We start from the raw sequence: 26,261 nt of genomic DNA on the forward strand, positions 1-26,261 counted from the left end.
TTACTCGAAGATTTAAAAGACGGGGAGGGGGAGTACTTGGTGAAGGAAGAGAAGGTGTGGTTAGGGAAATGGTTTCAAAGAGATTCATAAATGGAGTCCAAGGGATGTGGACAACGAAAAGGTGACATGGTTGAGGTGTTATGGAATTCCTTGCCATGCGTGGTGCTCAAATTTATTTCAATTCCTTATGTCACCTGTTGGCATATGTGTGTGTGTAGTGACGATGAAACTGAAAAACACGTTAAGTTTGACGTGTCTAGAATTATGGTAAAGACCAAATACAACCTAGTTCTAAACCAGACGTTCAATATTGGCGTGAATGGAGAAGCTTATTCAATAAAGATGGTGGAGGATTCTTATGGCCCATTGCGTATTGTTATGCCTTCCAAAACATGGATGAATCAGAACCGGATTCAGTCATCAGGAAGCTCAGGCGAATGAGAGTTTTAATGATGTGTCAAGCAAGGGCTTATCAGAGGAGTTGTTAGGTGATGGCGAGGAGCAGGAAAAAGTGGATGAGTCTTGTCAAGTAGGGGAAGGTTCAGGTCATGGGGAATTAAATGTTATAAGGAAAGTTGCAGTTTTGGTGCAACCGGAGAGGAGTCCTATAGAAGTTTCGTTGGTAAAGCAAAAAGGAGATGCAGATGTTCAGGTGGTAACATCGACCATTAATGGGGAGCAGCATAGTATTAAGGTTGTGTCAGAAGAAAAGGGGATATCGAGAAAAATCAGGGAGGTGGCATCGTAAGAGTCCAAAGGTAAAAGAATAAGCAGATATAATCTTAGGGGAAAGAATGGTTGTACACGTGGGGGTTTTTTGAAGGGTAGTTTGGGTTTGGGACTCCAAATTCGTAACGGCCCAAGAGATATTAAATCTAAGATGGCCCAAAAGAGTTTGGTCCTTTCTATAGATGGTGGGTCCATCGATCCAATTCAATCAGGGTCTGTGGAATCTTCTCGTTCTATCGCTAGCAAAAAAAATCAAGAGTGAAAAGGGGTAAGAAGCCTGAGAAGAGTAAGCTGAGGATCAGGAAAGGGGTAACTCAAAGTTTCGTCCACAGTTGTGAATCATTGAACGATTCAGCTGTAGAAAAGGCAACAAAAGGTTCGTGGATTTGGAGAAGAGGAAAGCTGCGGAGGATTTGTGGAAAACAATTGCAGGTTTGGGGGTGGTTTGGGATGAATCAGATGATACTTATATTGAAGCTATTCGGGCTATGGAATAAAGAGATAGTGAAGGTCGTATGGTCCAGCTGGCGGTTCAAAAAAAGGGGATGTTATGAATATTGTATCTTACAATATCAGGGGGGAAATCCTTTGAAAATGAGGAGGATTAGAGAGTGTTTTATGAAGGGGAAAGATGATCTTTGTTTCATCCAGGAGTCAAAACTAAAAAGTATTTCGGAAGCCATTGTTAGAAGTTTCTGGGGATTCTGCAACATCGATTGGTCGGTCCAAAATTCTAATGGTTGCTCGGGGGGGGTTGCTGATTATGTGGAAGGAAAATGTTTTTGAGCCAATCTTCAGCTTTAGAGGGGAAGGGTATCTTGGTATCTGCGCTATGTTCAAAGGTTCTCGGTGTTTTTTTGTGAACGTGTATTCGTCTTGTGTCCTGTCTAAGAAGAGGCGTTTGTGGGGGCGGTTGATTGAGTTGAGAGGGTTGTGGGGGGATGATGAGTGGTGTATAGGAGGTGATTTTAATTCAATGAGATTTGAATCGAAATGCATTGGTCGAAATTGTACGTATAGTCCGCAAGAAGATGTAGATATTAATGACTTCATAGGGATGATGGATTTGGAGGATCTACCAACAGGTCATCGGAAATTTTCTTGGAGTAGAGGCTATGGTGGGGCTATGCGAAGAATCGATATATTTCTACTGTCAAGTGGTATGGTCACTCTTCTTTCGGCAGTGGCGCAAGAAATTGGTCCTAAAGAAGTTTCAGACCATATTTCTGTTTGGCTCAATTGCAATAAGCAGAATCGGGGTCCAAAGCTTTTAGAACTATCAATGGATGGTTGAAGCATCCGGGTTTTGTTGAGTTCGTAGACAAGGAATGGAAAAGTATGTTGGTTTCGGAGTCTGCTGCATTTGTTATAAAGGAAAAGTTAAAGTTACTAAAGGTAAGTCTTAGAAGGTGGAATTCAGAGGTTTATGGTTATGTGGACATGCGCGTGGAGGATGCTGTTTTGAAAATTAACGTTAGCGATGATAACTTTGTGGCTATTTACGGAGCTGATGGGGCTAGGGGGCTGGAAAACATGGACGTAGAGGTGGATGTAGTATCATAGGAAAGAGCTGATACAGCTTCTTCCTTTTGGAATAGTTTACGACGTTAGGAAAGTTTGTTGAAGCAGAAATCAAGGATTAAGTGGTGCAAAGAAGGGGACTTGAACACGAGGTTTTTCCATAACATGATGAAGGCTAGAAACAGGTGCAACTATATTGGTAGTGTGGATACGAGTGTTGGCAGGGTTTCAGATGATAATGTTGTTAAAGAGGAAGTTAAAAGATTCTTCCAAGAAAATTTAAGGGAACAACCAATTAGAAGACCAAAGCTGGATGGTGTTCCTTTGGTGCAGCTATCGCCCCAGGAAGCAGATTCTTTGGAGGAGTCGTTTTCGGAGGCTGACATTTGGGAGGTGGTTCAGGAGCTGGACAATAATAAGTGACCAGGACTAGACGGGTACAATTTTAATTTCATTCGTAAATGCTGGAATATTATATCCCCTGATATTTGTAGATTTGTAGCTTAGGTTGAGAATCCTCAGTTCCTGAACGAATATAGACCCATAAGTTTGATGGGGAGTCTTTATAAAATCATTACTAAATTGCTAGCCAACAGGTTGCGTATTGCAGTAGGCAAATTGGTGTCTAAATATCAAACAACTTTTATTCCCGATAGGCAGATTCAAGATGGCATTGTGGTACTGAATGAGTTGCTTGACTTTGCGAAGAGGAAGAGGAAAAAATGTTTGTTGTTGAAGGTTGATTTCGATAAAGCATATGATAATGTCAATTGGGTTTTCCTGTTATATATGCTGAGACGGTTTGGTTTTGGCGATAGATGGATTAAGTGGATCACAGCGTGCGTGTGTACTGCTATTGCATCCTGAATTTTGCCCTACGATTTTCATGTCATTTGCATCATTGTATTTTACTAACCCTTAACTCAAAATTACAAAAATATGTCTTGTTTCTCTTTTATTGTGTAAGACAGGGACTGAATCGAAAAAGCGAGATTTGCGAGATGATGCGAAGGAGTATGGCATAAAAATTAACATCTCGAGTCAATTCCAATTTCAAGTTCAAAATTCCATTTTCTTTCTCTTTAAATATCATGTTAATTTCTATTTCTTTTTATTCAAAAATCTCAAAAATATATTGCTTTTCTTTTTTATGTAGTTTTTGAAGGATAGAAAAACACTTAGAAAGGGAGGGTTTGAATAAGTGTAGCTTTAAAACTTGTAAGATAAAAACAATTTGCACAATGATTTTTATCCTGGTTCGTTGTTAACTAAACTACTCTAGTCCACCCCCTAGGAGTGATTTACCTCACCTGAGGATTTAATCCACTAATCACACAAGATTACAATGGTTTTCCACTTAGACAACTTCTAAGTCTTCTAGAGTATACTGATCACAACCTGATCACTCTAGGAACAATCTGCTTAGATACCCTCTAAGTGTAACACCCTGGATTTCCGCTTACCCCGCAGGGCTTCTGGCCTACCAAGCATGTCACCGGTTTAATCAATAATCCCCCTAGGTCCGCTTATCGGCTGCCCAGGAAATATTGTTTTTGCCTCCCGCAGGAATCGAACCATGTACCTAGGGGTTAAGTACATATTCATAGCAATTCCTGCTACCAATTGATCTACTTGGTCAATTGGTAGCAGGAATTGCTATGAATATGTACTTAACCCCTAGGTACATGGTTCGATTCCTACGGGAGGCAAAAACAATATTTCCTGGGCAGCCGATAAGCGGACCTAGGGGGGATTATTGATTAAGCCGGTGACATGCTTGATAGGCCGGAAGCCCTGCGGGGTAAGCAGAAATCCAGGGTGTTACATTAAAAAGGCGCCTTTTTAATGTAACACCCTGGATTTCCGCTTAACCCGCAGGGCTTCGTAGCTCAAGTGGTAGCAGGAATTGCTATGAATATGTACTTAACCCCTAGGTACATGGTTCGATTCCTGCGGGAGGCAAAAACAATATTTCCTGGGCAGCCGATAAGCGGACCTAGGGGGGATTATTGATTAAGCCGGTGACATGCTTGGTAGGCCGGAAGCCCTGCGGGGTAAGCGGAAATCCAGGGTGTTACACTAAGACTTTCTAGAGTATTCTGATCAACAACCTGATCACTCTAGTTCTTACAAATTAATGTAAACAAATTCTAAGAGTTACAATGCTTCTTATAAAGCTATTATCACAACTGTGATTTTCTCTTAAGTTTAAGCTTAATCTCACTAATATATTACAGCAGCAATGTAGTGAGGTTGAAGACGAAGTTATGAGAGCTTTTGAATTGAACAGCGTTTCAGCGTTTTTGGATCGAGTGTTATGTTCAAAGTTCGTTACCTTGCTTCTCATCAGAACTTCATATTTATAGGCGTTTGAGAAGATGACCGTTGGGAGCATTTAATGCTTTGCGTATTCCGTACAGCATTGCATTTAATGTTTCACTCTTTTGTCAACTACCTCGAGCCTTGCTTTCGCTGTGTCTACTGACGTTGCCTTTAATAGCTTTCAACGTTCCTTTTGTCGGTCAGCGTAGCCTGCCAGCTAGTACTTGCTTCTGATCTGATGTTTGTGTTAACAACGTTTGAATATCATCAGAGTACAAACAGCTTGGTGCAGAGCATCTTCTTGTCTTCTGACCTTGAAGTGCTTCTGAGCGTGATACCATGAGAACTTTAGTGCTTCTGCTTCTGATCTCAAGTTCTTCTGATGCTTCCATAGACCATGTTCTGATTCTGCTTGACCATCTTCTGATGTCTTGCCAGACCATGTTCGGATGTTGCATGCTGAACCTTCTGAGTCAGTGCTTCTTGCGCTGATTTTGTGCATACTCTTTATATAATTCCTGAAATGGAAATTGCATAGTATTAGAGTACCACATTATCTCATACAAAATTCATATTCATTGTTATCATCAAAACTAAGAATATTGATCAGAACAAATCTTGTTCTAACAATCTCCCCTTTTTGATGATGACAAAAACATATATAAATGATATGAATTTGCAATCAAAATATCAGACGGCTAAAGACAATTACACAGCTATAGCATAAGCATATAACCATAGTGTGTGAATATGTCTCCCCCTGAGATTAACAATCTCCCCCTGAGATAAATAATCTCCCCTGAAATAAATACTAGAAGAAATTTATAAATAAAGGACTTCCCTGAGTATTTTCCATTTCAGTTGAGACGATCACATATGCTTAGATCTTCAGAACATTCATAGCTTCTGATTCTTGCTTCCATAGGACAGCTTCAGAGCTTGAATTTCTTCTTGAATCATTGCATGCTAGATTGTATTAGAACATTGTTGAATGTACCAGAGCATCTCTATATCCTGAAATGTTACAGAACAAACTAAACGACAAAAGTCAGAGCATGAATGAATCAGAACATAAAATATGTATCAGAACATATAATATGTATCAGAGCAAAAACAATAATGTTTCAGAGCATATTTAGAACAAAAACATGCATCAGAACATATAAGGAATAAGAATGAGTTAGAGCATATTCTATCATCAGAATATCATAACATTCTTCCTTCTTGCTTCTGATCTTGAAGCTTCACAGCACTCAGCTTGCTTCAATTTCCATGAGCTTGATTCCATACAGAATTGCTTTTCCCCATGTCTTTGCTTCTCATGTTGAGCTTTTAAGAAGATCTTCACTTCCTGCAAAACACTCAAAGACACAGAACTTGCAATTTCTTGTTAGAAATGTGGAGACTTTCTCCCAGCAACTGATAATATAAATCAGATAATTTATCACATTTTCTCCCCCTTTTTGTCATAACATCAAAAACACAAAAGATTCAGATGAAAAACAAAACAATTATGAGAGAAAAGAAGGATAACTTTCATTGATTGCAAAAGGAGAATTGTCAGAAAGTACAAGAAAGATGCATAGAAGACAGATGCAAGAAACAAAGAGAAACTACTAAGACACAAAAGGACTAAGACGACCCTAGCTTAGACATAATCTTGGCCAGCATGTCATGAATCCCAGCATTGCTCTCAGTCTGCCTCTCCATGAAAGAGCGGAACTCAGCATTGGTGTCCTCTTGCTTGTTCATACGAGAAGCTAGCTCAGCTTGGTTCTTCTGAATAACCTCTAGAGTCTTCACCAGAAGAGAGGGTTCACCAGAAGAAGCTTCACAGCTTCTGTTCAGAGGGACAGCATTCTGAACTGCAGCTTCCATTGTAAGATCATCATCTTGATTTTCCTCAACAGGAATAGACTTAGCAGGATGATCTTCAGCATCAACTTCTCCCATATCAGCATCTTCTTCATACACAGGAGAAGGAAGATCAGAATCTCCATTCTCAAGAGCTTGAAGAATGGCAGCAAGATTCCTTGGGGCAGAAGGACCTTCAACTTCTGGCGGGTCAACAACTTCTGGAATGACCAAATCTGGGTCTTCCTCAGAAGGATTTTCCCTCAGAAAGTCAAACAATGACTTGAAGTCTCCAGTCAGAACTGGATACTTAGGTCTCCAGACCACAATATCTCTACAAGGATTGTCCAGCAATTCATCAACAAACATCTTCTCCTCAAGAACTCTCCTGTTTCTAATAGGATGATAATATACACCATTATCAACTTCAAGAAGATATCCAGCATAACCAGGTGCAGCAGCCACTAGTCTCTTCTAAACAGCCATAGCTCCCACCTGAAAATCTTGGCGAAAGCTTCTCTAGAGGTTTCTAGTAGAAACATCATCAAGGTCGTTGAAGAAGGTATCTTTCAAGAGATCCAGCCTACTGATAACTTCATTTCTGAACAACTCCAGGTAAATATGAGGTTCAGGTTCAGGAGGATTGAAGGTGAATTTGTAGTCAGGGTAGATAAGGCAATATGGGTTGGATTTTCTGGTAGGAAAGGGATGGGATATAGAAGGTGGAACTGCTGTGGTTGAAGAGGATGGAATATCTGTGGAGATGGTTGATGAGGAAGGTATATCAGTGGGTGTGGGAGGATAGACATTTAGTGGAGTGGGGTTCAAAACAGGTGTAGAAAGAGATGGTTGAGGGGGATTTGGAATGGTGAAGGTGTTGTGATGTTCAGAAGGAGGAGGTTGGATAGAAGATTGAGATTCAGAAGAAGGTGGTTGATATACTTGCCTGGAGAAATTACCCGTTCTTATTGCTTGGAAAGAATCTACTTTAAGAGGGTCATAAGTAACCTTCTGCTTCTTAGCTTCCTTAGCAGCTTCTTCTGCAGCCTTTCTCTTCAGCCTTACTTCTTGCTTCTTCTGAAGGTCAGCTTGAGAAGGAAGCACTCTTCCACGGATCCACGCAGGATCAACAGAAGATTGAGTTCTTACAGAAGCTTCCAAATAATGCTTAACAGCCTTGTGAAGTTCTGCTTGGAACAAGGTAGCAAAGCCTTCAACTGGAATTCTTCTGGTCAGAATATCTGGGAAGACAAAAGGAATAGAAGTTATCTCCTTGATAGTCTTTAGAGAGTCCATCAAATCACTTTCTATCAGAATGTCTGAAATCATTCTGGCGTAAGGAATAGCCTTTCTTTGAAGATGAGGATACTTCTCACGTTCTTCATCTCTTGACTCTTCAATAGCCATCTTCAGATTCTGAAAGAGAATGTTGGAGATGTTGAGGTCAATTCTTCTTCCAATGCAGAAGAGAGTATATTTGTGATCAGGACTGATGTAAGAGGAGGAGAACGATCTTCTTCTGTGATGGAGAGAACCCAGAATAATCTCAGCCCAGACTTGGTAGAACGCCCTCAATGTGCCAGTTTTATGAGATTCAATACCGGCAGCAAACGATATTTGTTTTTCAACCTATAGCCAACTAACTCTGGCATGAAGAGGACCAATGCATCCTTCTTCATCATCCAAGTTGTACAGCTTCCTGATCAACTTCTCAGTTATCACAATTTCATGCCCTAACACGAAGGAGATGATAGCAGTTGGAGTAACGGTTGCATGAGCCCAGAAATCTTTCACAAGAGCCGGATAAATTGGTCCAACCAATATGTCAAGATAGTTTGACCATCCTTGTGCCATAATCTTTGCATCAGGTTTGAAACCATATGCTTTCAAATTCTCAAAATCCACCGAGGACTCACAAAGAACTTCCATTTCTGATGGAGGAATGGAACAGGTCTTCAATGGAGCATACCTATGCTTGCTGAAAACCAGTTGAGTGGAAGACATTTCTTCTGCTTGGTTTGAGGAACTTGATGAAGGATTCATGATGATATGCTAAGTTTCAGACACAAACTAGGGTTTATGCGAAGAATGCAAAAAGAGAGGGACGAATGAAGAGAGAGAGTGAAAAAAAATGAAATGAAGGTGAAGGGGAGTATATAAAAGGTTGAAAAAAAATGAATGCAATATGGTTTAAGTGAAATGATTACAGAAAAACATGACATCAATTTGCATTTAATGAGATATGACGTTAGGAGAGATAAAGTGACAAAATGAAATGATTTGCACAGTTACCTAGGGCGGCGTCTCCTCAACTACACGCATGCTTGTCCAGAATTAGTAAACACGTGTTCGTTTTCTGGAAAACTGGTGACAACTGTTTTACTTTAAAAAAGATTCTGAATCAACTTAGATAATGAAGCGTTAGTAATAATAGAATCAGAACTTTTAATTGATCATTATCAGAACTTCTTATATACACATAATCCCATCACATTTCAGAACTTAACCATACATGAGATCTTCTTATCTTCTCATTTTGGGCATAAATCCATACTGATATTCTTCAGAATGAACTTAAACCTATATTCAACAAGGGGTTTTGTAAAGATATCAGCCCATTGATGGTCTGTATCCACAAAGTTTAAAGAGAGAACACCCTTCTGAACATAGTCCCTAATGAAATGATGTTTAATCTCAATATGTTTAGCTTTGGAATGTAAGATAGGATTCTTAGATAAACATATGGAAGAAGTATTATCACAGAAGATAGGGATGTTACTCTCATATATTTGATAATCTTCTAGCTGACTCTTCATCTAGAGCATTTGTATGCTACAACCAGCAGCAGCAACATATTCTGCTTCTGTTGTTGAGAGGGCAATGGTAGCTTGCTTCTTGCTGTACCAGGAGATCAGATGACTTCCTAGAAATTGACAACTTCCAGAAGTACTTTTCCTTTCAATTCTATCTCCAGCATAGTCAGCATTACAAAATCCTACTAAGTTGTATTCTTTAGATTTTCTGTAGACTAAACCAACATTAGTAGTACCTTTCAGATACCTCAGAATTCTCCTAACAGCAGTTAAGTGAGATTCTCTAGGATCTGATTGGAATCTAGCACACAAACAAACATTGAATAGAATGTCAGGTCTAGAAGCAGTTAAATATAGAAGAGATCCAATCATTTCTCTATACAACTTCTGATCTACCTTCTTACTTACCTCATCCTTACCTAGAACACATGTTGGATGCATAGGAGTTTTGGCTTCTTTGCTTTCAGAAAGATTAAACTTCTTTAGAAGTTCTTTCACATACTTCGTTTGATGAACATAAGTTCCATCAGAAGTTTGATTGATTTGAATCCCAAGAAAATACTTGAGTTCACCCATCATACTCATTTCATATTCAGCCTGCATAGACTTAGCAAAATCCTTTCCAAGTGAAGCATTAGATGTTCCAAAAATAATATCATCAACATAAATTTGACAAATTAAAATGTCCTTCTTAGATGTTTTACAGAAAAGAGTCGTATCCACTTGTCCTCTAGTGAAACCATTGTCCAGAAGGAAAGAACTTAATCTTTCATACCAAGCTCTAGGAGCTTGCTTCAATCCATACAATGATTTCTTAAGTTTGAAAACATGTTCTAGAGACTTAGAGTCTTCAAAACCAGGAGGTTGGTGGACATAGACTTCCTCATCTATATAACCATTTAAGAAGGCACTCTTAACATCCATCTGATATAGAGTGATGTTATGTTGAGTGGCAAAAGAAATTAATAAGCGAATAGATTCTAACCTGGCCACTGGTGCAAAGATTTCTGTATAGTCAATTCCTTCTTGTTGACTATATCCCTGAGCCACCAGTCTGGCTTTGTTTCTTACCACTTCTCCCTTCTCACTAAGCTTGTTTCTGAAAACCCACTTTGTACCAATGATGTTGAATCCTTTTGGTCTAGGAACAAGATCCCATACATCATTCCTTGTGAACTGATTTAGTTCTTCTTGCATGGCAATTATCCAGTCTGGATCTTTAAGAGCTTGATCAACAGAAGTTGGCTCGATCAAAGAAACAAGACCTAATTGACATTCTGCATTGTTTTTAAGGAATGCTCTGGTTCTGATAGGATCATCTTTCTTTCCAAGGATCACATCTTCTGAGTGAGCTGAGATGAGTCTAGAAGATCTTTTGACTGTTGGTTCTTCAGAAATTCTGAGATTCTCTAAAGATGCAGCAACTTGATCTTCTGATTCTTTGCTTATGAGATTTTCAGCTTCTGAAACTTTGCTTCTTGGTTCTACAGCTTCTGAAATATCAATATCTATATCTGCAAAATTCTCAAACTGCTTTAGCTTTTCAAGACCAAGCTTGTCATCAAATCTAATATTGATTGATTCTTCTACAACCAATGTTTCAGTATTGTATACTCTGTAGCCTTTAGAGCGTTCAGAATATCCAAGAAGGAAACATTTTTGTGCCTTAGAATCAAACTTACCAAGATGATCTTTAGTATTCAGAATAAAACAAACACATCCAAAAGGATGAAAATATGAAATGTCGGGCTTTCTGTTCTTCCACAATTCATAAGGAGTCTTATTTAGAATAGGTCTTATAGAGATTCTATTCTGTATATAACATGCAGTGTTTATTGCTTCTGCCCAGAAGTGCTTAGCCATATTGGTTTCATTGATCATGGTTCTGGCCATTTCTTGTAGAGTCCTATTCTTTCGCTCTACAACTCCATTTTTCTGTGGAGTTCTAGGACAAGAGAAATCATGGGCAATACCATTTTCTTTGAAGAACTCCTCAAAGAATCTGTTCTCAAATTCACCACCATGATCACTTCTAACCTTTATGATTTTGCACTCCTTCTCATATTGAATCTGAGTGCAGAATTCAAAGAACACTGAATGAGACTCATCCTTGTGTTTTAAGAACTTTACCCATGTCCAGCGGCTATAATCATCTACGATGACTAATCCATATTTCTTCCCTCTGAGAGATGCTGTTTTGACTGGTTCAAACAGATCAATGTGCAGAAGTTCTAACGGCCTTGAGGAAGAGACAACATTCTTAGATTTGAATGCAGGTCTGGAGAACTTGCCCTTCTGACATGATTCACAAAGAGCATCTGATTTGTATTTCAGATTTGGGAGTCCTCTGACCAGATTTAGTTTGTTAATCTGAGAAATCTTTCTCAAACTAGCATGTCCTAATCTTCTGTGCCAGACCCATTGCTCTTCAGAAACAGACGTAAGGCAAGTCACCTTCTGCTTCTCAAGATCTGAAAGATCAATCTTATAAATGTTGTTCTTTCTCTTGCCTGTAAATAGGATTAAGCCATCCTTCTGACTTACAGCCTTGCAAGACTTTTGATTGAAGATTATGTTATAACCATTGTCACTTAATTGACTTACAGACAACAAGTTATGCGCTAATCCTTCTACAAGAAGTACATTAGTTATGGAAGGAGAGTTACCAATACTTATGGTTCCAGAGCCAATAACCTTGCCCTTCTGATCTCCTCCAAACTTGACTTCTCCACCAGATTTAAGCACCAGGTCTTGGAACATAGACCTTCTTCCCGTCATGTGTCGCGAGCACCCAGAGTCCAGGTACCATGACATTTTGTGCTTTGTCTTCTTTGCTGCTAAGGATATCTGCAACAAAAATTATCTTCTCCTTAGGTACCCACAATTTCTTGGGTTCTTTCTTGTTAGTTTTCCTCAAGTTCTGATTGAACTTGGGTTTAGCATGATAAGTAACAGGAGGAACAACATGATATTCTTTAGGTTTGGCAGCATGATATTTTTTAGGTTGTGTCACATGCTTCTTGGTGTGTGAAGTGTTAAAACTTTTGGCATGTGAAGTGAGCCTAATATCATGTGAGTGGCCATATTTGAACTGATCATACAATGGCTTGTATGTGATTTTCAAATCATCAATAGGTTCAAATTTTTGTGAGGTATCACCCTCATAGCCAACGCCAATCCTTTTGTTTCCAGAAACACCATATATCATAGAAGCAAGATGACTTCTGCCAATACTTCTAGATAGAAACTTCCTGAAGCTCGAGTCATATTCTTTCAGAATATGATTGAGACTGGGAATGGATTTTTCTGATTCAGAAGGAGATCCAATATCTTTGGATAATTTTAAAACTTTTTCCTTCAGTTCAGAATTTTCCACTTCCAGCTTATTAGTTTCAAATTCAAATAGCTTTTTCAGCTTTTTGTATTTGATACTAAGATGAGCCTTGAGTTCCAGAAGTTCAGTTAAACTGGAAACTAACTCTTCTCTAGAAAGTTCAGAAAATACCTCTTCAGAATCTGATTCTGATGTAGATTCTGATCCATCATCCACTGTGGCCATCAGTGCAAGGTTTGCCTGCTCACCTTCAGAGTCTGATTCTGATTCTGATTCTGAATCATCCCATGTTGCCATAAGACCTTTCTTCTTATGAAACTTCTTCTTGGGATTCTCCTTCTGAAGTTTTGGACATTCATTCTTGAAGTGTCCAGGCTCATTGCACTCATAGCAGATGACCTTCTTCTTGTCAGATCTTCTGCCTCCAGAAGATTCTCCTCTTTCAGGCTTCTTTGAACTTCTGAAGCTCTTGAACTTCCTTTGCTTGCTCTTCCAGAGATGGTTTACCCTTCTGGAGATCATGGACAGTTCATCTTCTTCTTCTGATTCTGATTCTTCAGAATCTACTTCTTCAGCCTGAAAAGCGTTAGTGCATTTTTTATAATTAGATTTTAACGCAATAGACTTACCTTTCTTCTGAGGTTCATTAGCATCCAGCTCAATTTCATGACTCCTCAGAGCACTGATCAATTCTTCAAGAGAGACTTCATTCAGATTCTTGGCAATTTTGAAAGCAGTCACCATAGGACCCCATCTTCTTGGCAAGCTTCTGATGATCTTCTTGACATGATCAGCCCTTGTGTATCCCTTGTCAAGAACTCTTAATCCAGCAGTTAGCGTTTGAAATCTTGAGAACATCTTCTCAATATTTTCATCATCCTCCATCTTGAAGGCTTCATATTTCTGGATCAAGGCAAGAGCTTTAGTCTCCTTGACTTGGGCATTTCCTTCATGGGTCATTTTCAATGACTCATATATGTCATAGGTAGTTTCCCTGTTAGATATCTTCTCATATTCAGCATGAGAGATAGCATTCAGCAAAACAGTCCTACACTTATGATGATTTTTGAATTGCTTCTTTTGATCATCATTCATTTCTTGTCTTGTAAGCCTTACGCCAGTAGCTTTCACTGGATGTTTGTAACCATCCATTAGCAGATCCCATAAATCACCATCTAAACCAAGGAAGTAACTTTCAAGTTTATCTTTCTAGTATTCAAAGTTTTCACCATAAAATACTGGTGGTCTAGTATAACCATTGTTACCATTTCCATTGTATTGCTCAGCAGAGCCAGATGTAGATGTATTTGTTGGATCTTCACCAACCATCTCGACTTAAGCATTTTTCTCTTCCTGAATCTTTTCTAAACACGGTTAAGTGCTTGCACCTTAGAACCAGGCTTTGATACCAATTGAAGGATAGAAAAACACTTAGAAAGGGGGGGGGGGGTTTGAATAAGTGTAGCTTTAAAACTTGTAAGATAAAAACAATTTGCACAATGATTTTTATCCTGGTTCATTGTTAACTAAACTACTCCAGTCCACCCCCTTGGAGTGATTTACCTCACCTGAGGATTTAATCCACTAATCACACAAGATTACAATGGTTTTCCACTTAGACAACTTCTAAGTCTTCTAGAGTATACTGATCACAACCTGATCACTCTAGGAACATTCTGCTTAGATACCCTCTAAGACTTTCTAGAGTATTCCAATCAACAACCTAATCACTCTAGTTCTTACAAATTAATGTAAACAAATTCTAAGAGTTATAATGATTCTTATAAAGCTATTATCACAACTGTGATTTTCTCTTAAGTTTAAGCTTAATCTCACTAATATATTACAGCAGCAATGTAGTGAGGTTGAAGATGAAGTTATGAGAGCTTTTGAATTGAACAGCGTTTCAGCGTTTTTGGATCGAGTGTTATGTTCAAAGTTCGTAACCTTGCTTCTCATCAGAACTTCATATTTATAGGCGTTTGAGAAGATGACTGTTGGGAGCATTTAATGCTTTGCGTATTCCGTACAGCATTGCATTTAATGTTTCACTCTTTTGTCAACTACCTCGAGCCTTGCTTTCGCTGTGTCTACTGACGTTGCCTTTAATAGCTTTCAACGTTCCTTTTGTCAGTCAGCGTAGCCTGCCAGCTAGTACTTGCTTCTGATCTGATGTTTGTGTTAACAACGTTTGAATATCATCAGAGTACAAACAGCTTGGTGCAGAGCATCTTCTTGTCTTCTGACCTTGAAGTGCTTCTGAGCGTGATACCATGAGAACTTCAGTGCTTCTGCTTCTGATCTCAAGTTCTTCTAATGCTTCCATAGACCATGTTCTGATTCTGCTTGACCATCTTCTGATGTCTTGCCAGACCATGTTCTGATGTTGCATGCTGAACCTTCTGAGTCAGTGCTTCTTGCGCTGATTTTGTGCATACTCTTTATATAATTTCTGAAATGGAAATTGCATAGTATTAGAGTACCACATTATCTCATACAAAATTCATATTCATTGTTATCATCAAAACTAAGAATATTGATCAGAACAAATCTTGTTCTAACAGTTTTGTCAACATGATTTTATATTAATTATTGATTATAATTTTAATTTTAATTCAATATCAAAATACCCCTTTAAATTGGATTATTATTTAAATTAAAATCAATTTTTAAATATAAAATTGTTAAGTCTTTATTTTTATATAGATTTAATTCTTTTTATTTTAACATAGGTTATTTCTTTTATTTCTTTTACTAACAGATTGTTTATATTCTTTTTATCACTATTACTATTATTTTATTTTTATGTCAAATAATTAGAAACAGGTGGTGAATGAAGAATTTAATGGGACCCCAAAAATGGCCAATTCACGTTCTCTATTCTCCAAGTGGATGTCACGGTTTCTTCAGACAAGTTTCTTCACCAAGTTTCCACTTTTTGTTTTCACTACAGACAAAAGATACAACAAACTTGTTCCCCTTCAAAAAAACTCCTTATACCTGCAAAAATTTATGGGGTTCCTGTTCACGCTTGGAGGAGAAAAATATTTTCAATAGTTTCTTCTTCTCTCGGTAGGCTAATAAACCTGGATGCTGCGACAGAGAACCTGCAGAGGCTTGATGTCGCCCGAGTTATGGTTAGAACTCCGTTATTAGAATTCATTAACAAGATTAAGAGAGTTCAGATCAATGAGGAAATCTACACAATTAGAATAACTGAAGAGTTATGCGAGTGTGCATCACTTCGAGATGATTTGAGTGTTCTGGAAACCTCAGGGGAGGATGAAGGATATGACACAGAAAATTCAGATGATACTTTCATTCCTCCATCCGTTACATCCATGGAAGACGAAGGGGCTAGGAAAAGGTTAGAGAAAAACTTTTGGCGTATAATACGAGAAGATGAAGAGAACAATCATGACAACAGTGTGGAACTCGAGGAAGCGAATGCTTCAAGGAAAGAGATTGGTCCCACAGAGAAAACAACCAATATCGGAGCAGAGGAAGAAAATTTGGTCAGCGGTGAAGGAGAGATGGAGTCAGAGCATAAGGCGGCATTAAAATCAATTGATAACATCGTAGAGAGTGAAAGGGATTTACCAAACTCATGTAATAATGAGGTGAGAGAAAAGGCCTTAGAAAGTGAAAACCTCAATGCGCATGAGAACAAGGGTGTGGCGTTTGAAGTGTATACAGGTGGGGCCAAGGTAATAGATGCAGCGGATCCGGGTATACAAGTTTTAGAGAGGAACATTGAGTTGGGCCAGTATGTTAACAAGAGCCCAAAAAGAATATCGGGCCTCAACAATAGCATAGGAGTTAAAAGGAGCGATACAGAACAAAAAAATAAAATGGCCCAATCAGCAGAGCCAATGAATCAAGCAGCGACAAAAATAAATGCTCAACAGAACCAAAGTCATGAGGTTGGCGTTGAACCCACTGTGGAAGTCAATCAGGAAGTAGATGGAGGAACTAGCGGTAATTTGGAATCGGCAAGCAAGGATCACCCTAAAAGCAAGGAAGCACATATATATAAGGAGAGAAGAAGGAGAAGAGCAGAAATTTTAAAAGCAAAGAAGAAAGATAGAAGGAAAAAGAAAAAGGTATTGGCTGACTGTAATTGTACTCAAAGAAGAAGGGCTCAAAATCAGGTATGTTCCAACACCGAATTGAATTTTGTGGGTAGTGATTTAGAAAGAAATAGCTGGGTTATGCTACACGGAAATGCCGTAGAGGTGGCCAAAGATGTATGGGATTTTGGAAAAGAAATTGGGTTGATTCATAGGGGAGAGGAAGGAGAGATAGTGCAAGAACTGGCAGCAAGGGTGGGTGAAAGGAAGGGATAGAGGTGAATAATGGTTAAGGGTGTAATTAAGTTTGGGGAGGATAAATTTTATGTTTATGAAGATCATCAGCTACAATATCAGAGGGTTAGGAGGAGTTGCTAAGAAAAAGGAAATCTGTAATATGATTAAATCCCATAAACCAACTTTCGTATGTATACAAGAAACCAAGCTGGAAGTAATGGATAGATATGTATGTTGCTCAATGTGGGGTTCAAATGATTTCGAATTCGTTAGTAAACCGTCAAAAGGAAGATCGAGTGGGATCTTAACGATGTGGGACAGCAGCAAATTCACTGTTCAGAATGTCATGATTCTCAATCATGTAGTGTGGGTGGAAGGATTGTGGGGAGAAGAGAAGAGAAAAATAAATATCGTTAATGTCTATGCCCCATGTAATGAAAGAAGAAAATTTGAACTTTGGGCTGAGCTGAATGCAAGAGTAGCAGCGAAGTTTGGTGAAAGTGTTTGCGTGCTAGGAGATTTTAATGCGGTAAGAACGGTAGAGGAAATAAGAGGTTCAACTGAAAACATTAGAAGAGAGGACTTGGTAAGATTCGACAATTTCATTTCAGATTCAGATCTCATAGACCTACCCCTACATGGCAGAAAGTTCACATGGTCTAGAATGGGGGGGGGGGGAAAGTCATGAGTCGTATCGATAGGTTTCTTATTTCAGAAGAGTGGAGTAGAAGGTGGCCTAGTTGCTCTCAACGGGCTTTAGAAAAGGGTTTGTCCGACCACTGCCCAATTTTGCTGGCTGATTCTGTTCAAGATTGGGGTCCAAAACCGTTTCGAATGTTAGAATGCTGGAAGCACTTGGAAGGGTATAATAGTTTCATCAAAGATCAATGGCTAAGCTTGCAGGTGGAGGGGTGGGGCATGTATGTTCTGAAGGAAAAACTCAAGTTGCTGAAGGGTAAATTAAAAGAATGGCATAAAATGCACACTCAAAATTTGGTTGGGAAAATCAAAGCGGCAAAAGAAGAACTAAATAAGTTGGAATTAAAAAGCGAAACCGAGTTTTTATCACCAACTGAGGAGAATCGAATACGAGAAGTTTCGGCAGATTTACACAAATTATCGAGCCTCAATTGTAGCATTCAATGCCAAAGATCAAGGAGTAGGTGGTTGAAAGAAGGAGATGCAAATTCAAAATATTTCTATGGTTGTATCAACAGGAGACAAAAAGAGAACGAGATTCAGATCTTAGAAGTGGAAGGAAGAATGGTGAAAGATGTAGAAGGGATAAGGACAGCAATTCATAATCATTTCAAATCTGTTTTCGCTGGCAGGAGGGGAAGTATCCGTCCCGATAACATAGTCTTTAAGAAGTTGGAGGAAATTGACAGTATGAGCTTAATTCGTGAGTTTTCGGAAGAGGAAGTGCGTCGTGCGGTGTGGGACTGTGAAAGTTCTAAAAGTCCGGGACCGGACGGAGTCAATTTCGGGTTCATAAAGGATAGTTGGGAGCTGGTCAAAAGCGACTTCTTGAGGATGATGAGAGAATTTCATTCAAACGGGAGGTTGGTGAAAGGAGCAAATTGTTCTTTTTTGGTACTTATTCCTAAGAGAAAAAATCCATCTAGGATAGGTGACTACAGGCCAATATCGCTAGTTGGATGCATTTATAAGGTAGTCTCCAAGGTGTTGGCGAATAGGTTGAAAAAGGTGATGGAAATTATCATTGCAGATACACAATCGGCTTTCATTTCCGGCAGACAGATCTTGGATGGGATTCTTGTTGCGAACGAAATCGTGGACGAGGCAAAAAAGAAGAAGAAGGAAGTGGTTCTATTTAAGGTTGATTTTGAAAAGGCTTACGACTGCGTAGATTGGAATTTCCTTATTTATGTAATGGAAAAAATGGGCTTTCCTCTAAAATGGCGTCAATGGATCTTAGAATGCTTAAGCTCTTCGACAATATCAGTGTTAGTAAATGGAAGTCCAACGGATGAGTTCAAGATGGGTCGTGGCCTTAGACAAGGAGATCCGCTCTCCCCATTCCTTTTCCTAATTGTGGCTGAAGCGTTTAATGTGATGCTGGAAAAGGCGAAAGATTTAGGGAAATTCCAGGGTTACAAATTTGATCAAGGAAGCGGGAGATTTTCCCATCTGCAATACGCGGATGATACATTAGTCATTTGTGAGAAAACATGGTCGAATATTCGCTGTATCAAGGGGATAAGCCTTTTATTTGAGTCGATGTCCGGGCTGAAAATCAACTTTCACAAGAGTTCACTCGTTGGGGTGAATGTTCCTCAATACTGGTTACTGGAGGCTGCACAGATTTTAAATTGCGGTATCAGCTCTACTCCCTTCTCGTACCTCGGCTTACCAATTGGTGCTAACTCAAAGCGGAAGGAGACTTGGTCCCATGTGATAAATACAGTGAAATCTAGGTTGTCTAGTTGGAAGAACAAACATCTTTCCATTGGAGGTCGAATAGTAATTCTGAAATCAGTCCTATACGCGATCCCGGTTTACTTCCTCTCCTTCTTCAAGGCTCCGGCAGGTATTATCCTTAAATTAGAATCTATTTTTAAACAATTTTTATGGGGGGGGGGGGAACGAGGTAGATAGAAAAATAAATTGGGTAAAATGGGTTAAGGTTTGTAGGCCAATTGAAGAAGGTGGGCTGGGAATTAGGCGGTTGGGGATATTTAATTCGGCTTTATTTGGAAAATGGAAATGGAGAATCAGAGTAGAAAAAAAGGGTATTTGGTTTTCGGCTTTAGTAAATAGATACGGGGAGAATGTGGAGGTCATGAATTCGGGAGCAAGATGTAGCTCTAGTTGGTGGAAAGATGTGTGTTCTTTGGATCTAGGTAGGCTGGAAGATTCAAGTGAATATTCTGTGAAGAATGTTTACAGGAATCTAATGCCGGCAGGTTCTGGCGAGTCAAGTTGTCCATGGTCAAAATTTTGGAACAAAGCAATTCCATCAAAAGTATCTTGTTTGGTTTGGCGATTGGTTCAGAACAGAATTGCAACATTAGATAATATAGCCAGACGGGGTATAGCGCTGCAGGGTCAAGACAGTTGCGTCGGAGGGTGCGGGAGGGAGGAGTCAGCATCACATCTTTTTTTCGAATGTAAATTTTTTGCAGGTGTTTGGAGTAGCAAATGCAATTGGCTAGGAGTTTCATCAGCTCTGCACAATGATGGTTGGCAGCACATGAGTCAGTTTGAAAATCTATTAGGTGGGGGGAAAACGACGTCTTCAAAGCTTCTCGTGTTGTGGTGCGCGTGCATTTGGTGCATATGGAAGGCTCGGAATCATAAAATCTTTAGAAACGAAGAAACTCAAATCGTAAAGGTGATAGAGGAAGCAAAGAGTTATTCTTGGAATTGGCTTAAGATAAAATCGAATTGGATCAAGGATGACTATGCATTGTGGTGTTCAAATCCTAAGGCCTGCATCGGTTTAGTGGCGGTATGATCACCCGACATGTACGGGTGAAATGCATCAAGGGCTTCGGACTCTGGATTTTTCGAGCAATATCAGTTGATTTGTGTTCTGTATTTAGGTGACTGCGTAATTATGTCGGCAATTGTTCTGGTGTGCTTATCTCTTGCTCATGCTGGTTTTCTAAGTGGTGTTTCATTCAGAATTGATTGATACACCGTCAGTATCGGTTTTGGGTGTTGATAACTCCGCAGGGCCTCAATTCTTGAGTATTATTTTGGCTGCTATTAGTTGCAAGTCTGTTTGCTTTATTCAGGTGTCATGGTAATTGTTTTGGTTAGAGCTGTGTTGAACATCACAGCTTCGCTGAATTGCAGAGGTTTATGTGTGACTCCTAGAAGTAACTGCTGCCTGTCTTCAAATGCAGTGATTGTTGCTGTCCGTCCGCCGCCGAGTGGTTAGTGGCTGGCCTGGCTGTGTGTCGGCTCCGTCATGGGATCGGAAGTATTCGGAAAGTTTGTTTGTTTCGTCCATTTATTTGTTTTGAAATTAGTCTTAATCTTGGTGGTGACCGGGGGTAGAATATCAATTATGGTGTTGGGGAGTAGCCTTGATTTGTTAGTTTTTCTTCCAGAATCCTGCTTTATTTTATTCTGGCCTCTATTGCAGTAGGACTGTTATATGTAACAGACTGTTATTAGCACTTCTGGTGCTGTTTGTTAATTTATTTCTTTTGGTTGCTTCAAAAAAAAACAAGAGTGACAAACTCGGTACAGCTTCCTCACCTCCACTACCCCACTACCTCTGCAAAATTCAAAATTCCACTTCAAATTGTATAATATAACAGCTCATGGTCCTTGATCTTATCCTCTCAATTCCCTCTTAAAACCCTAATCTCTTCCCTATATAACAACATTTATATATCAGTTGAAGAGGAGGAAAAAAGAGCAGAGTTACTCTGCACAAACTCAAAGCCAAACTTCCTCCAAATTCATCAAAACTAAAAGACCCCCAAAATTTCACCACTCATAAACTTTCATAATCTCTCCACACAGAATCTGCATAAACCAAACACTCATCACAACCGAAACTAATTCCTTAGTTTCAATCAAAAATCTGCACACCTGCAAACAAAAAGCCAAAACCGAACTCATCTTTCATATTATCATCAAAACCTCACTTCAGCTTCAACACCAAAAATCACACAACTACAACAACAATAGACTCTCCATCGGAACAGAATATAAGGGAATCAAAAGGCGAAAGAAAAAGCAATCGGACTGGTGTGGAACTTCACCTCGTTAACGTAGGAGTAGGTAACTGGATTCATTTTCGGTTGCAAACATTGTCTCGATGCATTTTCCTTTTCAATCATTGTTGTAGATTCCTCAATGTCTTGATACGTGTTCTTGTTGCTTTATTTTCGTTCATGTTAGTATTATGTTCTTGATCATTGATGGAGAGAGAGCTAAGAGCAGAGAGATTTATTGGTTGCTGATTAAAAATTGAAACAGGGGAATCGAGTTGAAAGTTAGAAGATGGTTTCACGTGAGAGCTTCGAAAGAGAGAGATGTAGAGGGTTTTGTGTTTGATTGTTAGTGAGAAGCGAGTGAGGCCGAGAAAGATGTGAGGTTAGGGCTTGAACAAAGAGTTGGGTTTAAGTTGTTGTTGTTGTTGTTACATTTTGAATTTGAAAAGCAGAGAGCAGAGAGCGTGAGAGATGAAGAGGGGATAAAGTTAGATCAAGTGAAACAAGAATAGGAGGCGGACCCCTTTAGTTTTGACAATTTCTTTATGCACCCCCCAATTTGGAAATCTGCAGCGAAGAATAATGCCCCTATTTTCGGAAGTGCATCTCTGAAGTCATGTTTTTATGAAAAAAAGGTGGTTTCGGAAGTGCATATCCGAAAATACCTAATATTTTTGAAAAAAAAGATGTTTTCGGATATGCACTTCCGAAAAAACTTTTTTCCCAGAAAAAATGTGACTTCGGAGATGCACTTCCGAATTCACCCCCTTGGAATATTTCGGAGATGCACTTCCGAAATAGTGTCTGATACAGAAAAAACAACGCTTCGATTTATCATAAAGCATCAAAATTACAAAGATTACACGACATGAAATTAAAGTTACATATTGTTAAACATGGGTAGTTGAGGATGGGTCATCATTTTGATAATGTCGGCTCCTCATATTTAAAGTTTCGCATCCAACTTGATCGGACCCTTCGAAGAAAATCGGTCGAAAGTTGTCCATAAAACCGCTAAATCTTCATAGTTCTTGATTTCAAATGGGGTGAACTGGACGTCTCCCTCGTTGTCAAGCGAAGGCGAGCAGCATTTAAGCTTGACAACCTTCCGATTTTTTGGGTATTGCAAGAGAGGGTTAAGTGACGTTATCAATTCCGCGAATGGCGTGTCGCGCGAGAAGCGGAATTGGAACGGCATCGGGTAACCACTGCTGAAGTATACAAAAGCAAGGTGGGGGTAGGTTTGTGTCATTGCTATTTGTGGCTTGATGTTGATGAAAATGTATAGGTTCATTATTTATAGACTTATTGGAGTAATAATGATCCTACAAACCTTATCTTGCTTTCAGTGGATATTTCGGAAATGCACTTCCAAAAACAGCCCTGAAGCATTAAATTTTCGGAAGTGTACTTCCGAATTAAGCTGAAAATTGATTTTTGATGTGTGCAGTCTGTTTTGACAAATTCCACAAATTGAACCAAATCATAACAAGTAATGAGAATAACATAAACAATGACAACATTAAATATAGGTATATTATATATGTATTGAATCGGTTTGATTTTACATTCTAAACGATAATACATACAAAAAATGACACACATCCGGTCATTACAAACAAAAAATATCTGGTAAAATCTAAAATGCATCGAACCAATCCTCACCGCTTAGTTCTAAAACCGTTAAGTTCTTCGACCGCTCTCTATTTTCCTCACGCTCTTGCTTCATCATTTCTTTAAACTCCGCCATTCTTTCAAAAAAAGGATCCAACCAAGTGTCTGCCTCTTTTGTATGATGTGCCGTCCACTGACAAGAAGTAGCCGGAATAGGACACCCCGATTTCAAAAAAACTTGCACAAAGTGGCGCGATCTTAGATACCCGATACAAATGATGCGGCTAGACGCGTCCAAAGACGGGCGACTATGAAGCAGAAAAATGTCTCCGAAAATCCAAATCTCGTCAAATCGACACACACCCGGTCGTACGTACTTGCTATAAGATGGCCCATATCGGGGAATGACATCCACTTTGAAACTGGGGCGTGACTGCTTAGTGATGTAACAAGCGAATCATGAATTTTGTAAAATTTTTATTGTTTCTCATAAAGGCGGCCGTAGATGTCCCTATGCAAAGTCAACTCCGATATAAGTGCCCGTCGAATAAGAGTGTGATTTTCTTCTCCTTTTCCAAGCAAACCGGCAACGGCCCGATATCCATAATTACCTTCGGTACCCACATCAACTATATTATCAATATATTTGTGCATAAATAGCGGCATCTCATCAATGTAGATCATGGGAGGCTTTTTAATCGGAGGTGTGTGAGGCGGTTTCGATATACGTGCTCCTTTGTTAGCACTACCCTTGGATTTTGGTGTGAGTGAATCCGGGATCAACGCATCAACATGTTCAATGTAAGAAGGATCTCGTTTAGTTGATGTTTCATCTTGGGTAGTTTTCGGCTTTTTAGGCGCACCTTTGGTTGTAACGGTTGAGATGGCGTTTTCCAATCGGTGGTCCCCGAAAATGCAATTTTTCGCAATTGTTCTTTTATGTGCAATTTCATGGTGTCATCCGCTTTAGAAAACTTATCCATTATCTCTTCCAACTCGTCGGAGATGGTAATATTGGATTCACCCTCCTTTGTCGGTTCGAAATCATCAAAACAGAGCTTTTTCCAATGATCAATTACTTCATCCATGCGTATCGGGGAATTCAACTTCATCTTTTTAGAAAGTATACAAGCACGTGGAAGCCTGTAGGTTTTTCTAATTGTACACCCACATTTTGAACTATCCAAACCGGTCGTTTCCGCCCGCTTCACTTCATGAAAAACACAACTCAATCCGGCACGAGATATGTTGTGAATCAATTGCAAGTAGAGATTTTTTCCCTTAAACCGGTGTCCCACAACTGTCTTGCTCCGATCAAATGATGATTGAATTTCATTATGTTGATTTTGGAGCATTTGGTTCACAGTGTCCCATCCCCTACACAAATCCCCCTTGCTATCACCCAACCATTTCTTCAATGCCGCATGTGCGAATTCAACTCGGTTAGTTGTAGTGCAACCAAGATGTCTTACTCGATCCGTCCAAGCACAAATAAATTTTTCTTTCTTTGTCAAGGATAGTACTTTCGAAGTAATGACAAAAAGTGTTCAACCGCAATGGAAGTACTTTCTTTTTCAAGAATTGTACCACTTTCTCGGTATACAACTCTTCGGAATGTGCATCTAAAATCTCCCTCCATACGGCCATAATCTTGTCCACCACAACACCAGCTTTGATGATGTTTCCGTTGTCATCCTTTCTCTCTTTCGTGCCAACTGCAACTTTGAGCTTACTTCTCACATTGCACGTTATGTGATACCGACAAAGTAATGCGATCAATGTCGGGAAGAAGGTAGCGACCGTATTCATCAAAGCATTATCTCGGTTGGTAACACTGAGACTAGGCAGATTCTTTTGATCAACCAACAAAGACTTACATATTCCCAACGCCCATGTAAAGTTATCTTCTTTCTCACATTCCAAAAAAATAAATTCAACCGAATATGTCTTGTCCGTGGAGGTCACACCAACAATTTCTAGAAGCGGAAGCTTATACTTGTTGGTCTTGTACGTCGAATCCATTACAAGAACGGTTGGAAATGTGTTAAACAACTTGATACTTTCGGGATGAGTCCAAAATATGTCACGCACCGTAACTTTGTCCTCACACGTTCAGAAGCTTGAAACGTATTGGTTATCACCCAAAAGTTTCAAAAGGTGTTGCATTTCCGAACTCGGGCCCAATTTCATGACTTTAAGATTGTACCGTTCATTGTATACCTGCTTGATATTTGAAACACTCTCCGGGTTTTTTCGCTTCAAATCGGCAAGTATGTTTCTCGGCGACACTTTGATCGTCGATAATTCTGAAATAACATCCTTCTCTTCGCGAGACAACCTACACGCAATTGGATGCCCGTGTAGCTTAGTTTCCAAGGCATGATTATGAACTCCACAAATGATGCTAAAACGCCACAAATCATCAATCCTACGAGTTACGTGTAACTTAAATGGACACGCACACTTTCTCGATCCCGTGTCATCGTGTTTTAACACCCGGTTTGTTGGTACATACGTACCACCCCTCTCGTAATTTAACACAACAAAATCTTTTCGTCTACTACATCCATTGTCGGACCTTAATATCACAATGCCAAATCCAAGTTTACTAGCTTCACTTTGGACCCAATCAAGAAATTGTTCACGACAAGCGAAACTCATATAATTTGTAAATTTTTGTCAAACATCCACCGCAACGGTAATGGTTTTAACATTGTTAACCGGCTCTTTAGGCCCGTTATCAACGTTGACCTCTTCCAGAACTTCTAACTCATCGGCGACAATGTTGTCCGGATGCACCATACCTAACATATACAAAAATGTTGTTAAAGCTGTTATTTTAATTTCTCCCAGACCTAATTTCGGAAGTGCATTTCCGAAATTTATTAGGTGGTTTATTTCGGAAATGTACTTCCGAACTGACGCAGTTTTCTTCATCTTCAAATCAACAACAATGTAGTGGAATAAGAGATTAAATGAATAATGTTTACCTCAAATTATAGCTTTCTATGCTCCCTTTAGTATGATCAACCGCTTGAAATTTGATTTGGAGACGAAAAATAGATTGAGAATG

At 39.3% G+C, this 26,261-nt stretch overlaps 1 protein-coding gene across 1 annotated transcript; it reads right to left on the reverse strand.

The window, feature by feature from the left end:
* Positions 1-23,665: 23,665 nt before the first annotated feature.
* On the reverse strand, positions 23,666-25,990 carry LOC131630788 (uncharacterized). The gene is made up of 6 exons (XM_058901528.1): positions 25,874-25,990; positions 25,409-25,552; positions 24,755-25,099; positions 24,185-24,600; positions 23,917-24,122; positions 23,666-23,817 (listed from the first exon to the last, which is right to left on the reverse strand). Exons 1-6 carry the CDS (start codon positions 25,988-25,990, stop codon positions 23,666-23,668), a joined length of 1,380 nt encoding a protein of 459 aa, XP_058757511.1.
* Positions 25,991-26,261: the final 271 nt, after the last annotated feature.

This window comes from Vicia villosa, unplaced genomic scaffold, assembly GCF_029867415.1.
Source record: "Vicia villosa cultivar HV-30 ecotype Madison, WI unplaced genomic scaffold, Vvil1.0 ctg.000733F_1_1, whole genome shotgun sequence".
In the NCBI taxonomy this organism is placed as follows: Eukaryota; Viridiplantae; Streptophyta; class Magnoliopsida; order Fabales; family Fabaceae; genus Vicia; species Vicia villosa.

Bases quoted from the DNA above. Each gene is read 5' to 3' on its own strand.
- LOC131630788 (XM_058901528.1), bottom strand. From the start codon at position 25,990: ATGGTGCATCCGGACAACATTGTCGCCGATGAGTTAGAAGTTCTGGAA. The intron at 24,601-24,754 runs GTACTTCCATTG...GCGGCATTGAAG, and splicing joins TACAATTCTTGAAAAAGAAA to AAATGGTTGGGTGATAGCAA. The intron at 23,818-23,916 runs GTATATCGAAAC...TTGATAATATAG, and splicing joins TAGTGCTAACAAAGGAGCAC to TTGATGTGGGTACCGAAGGT.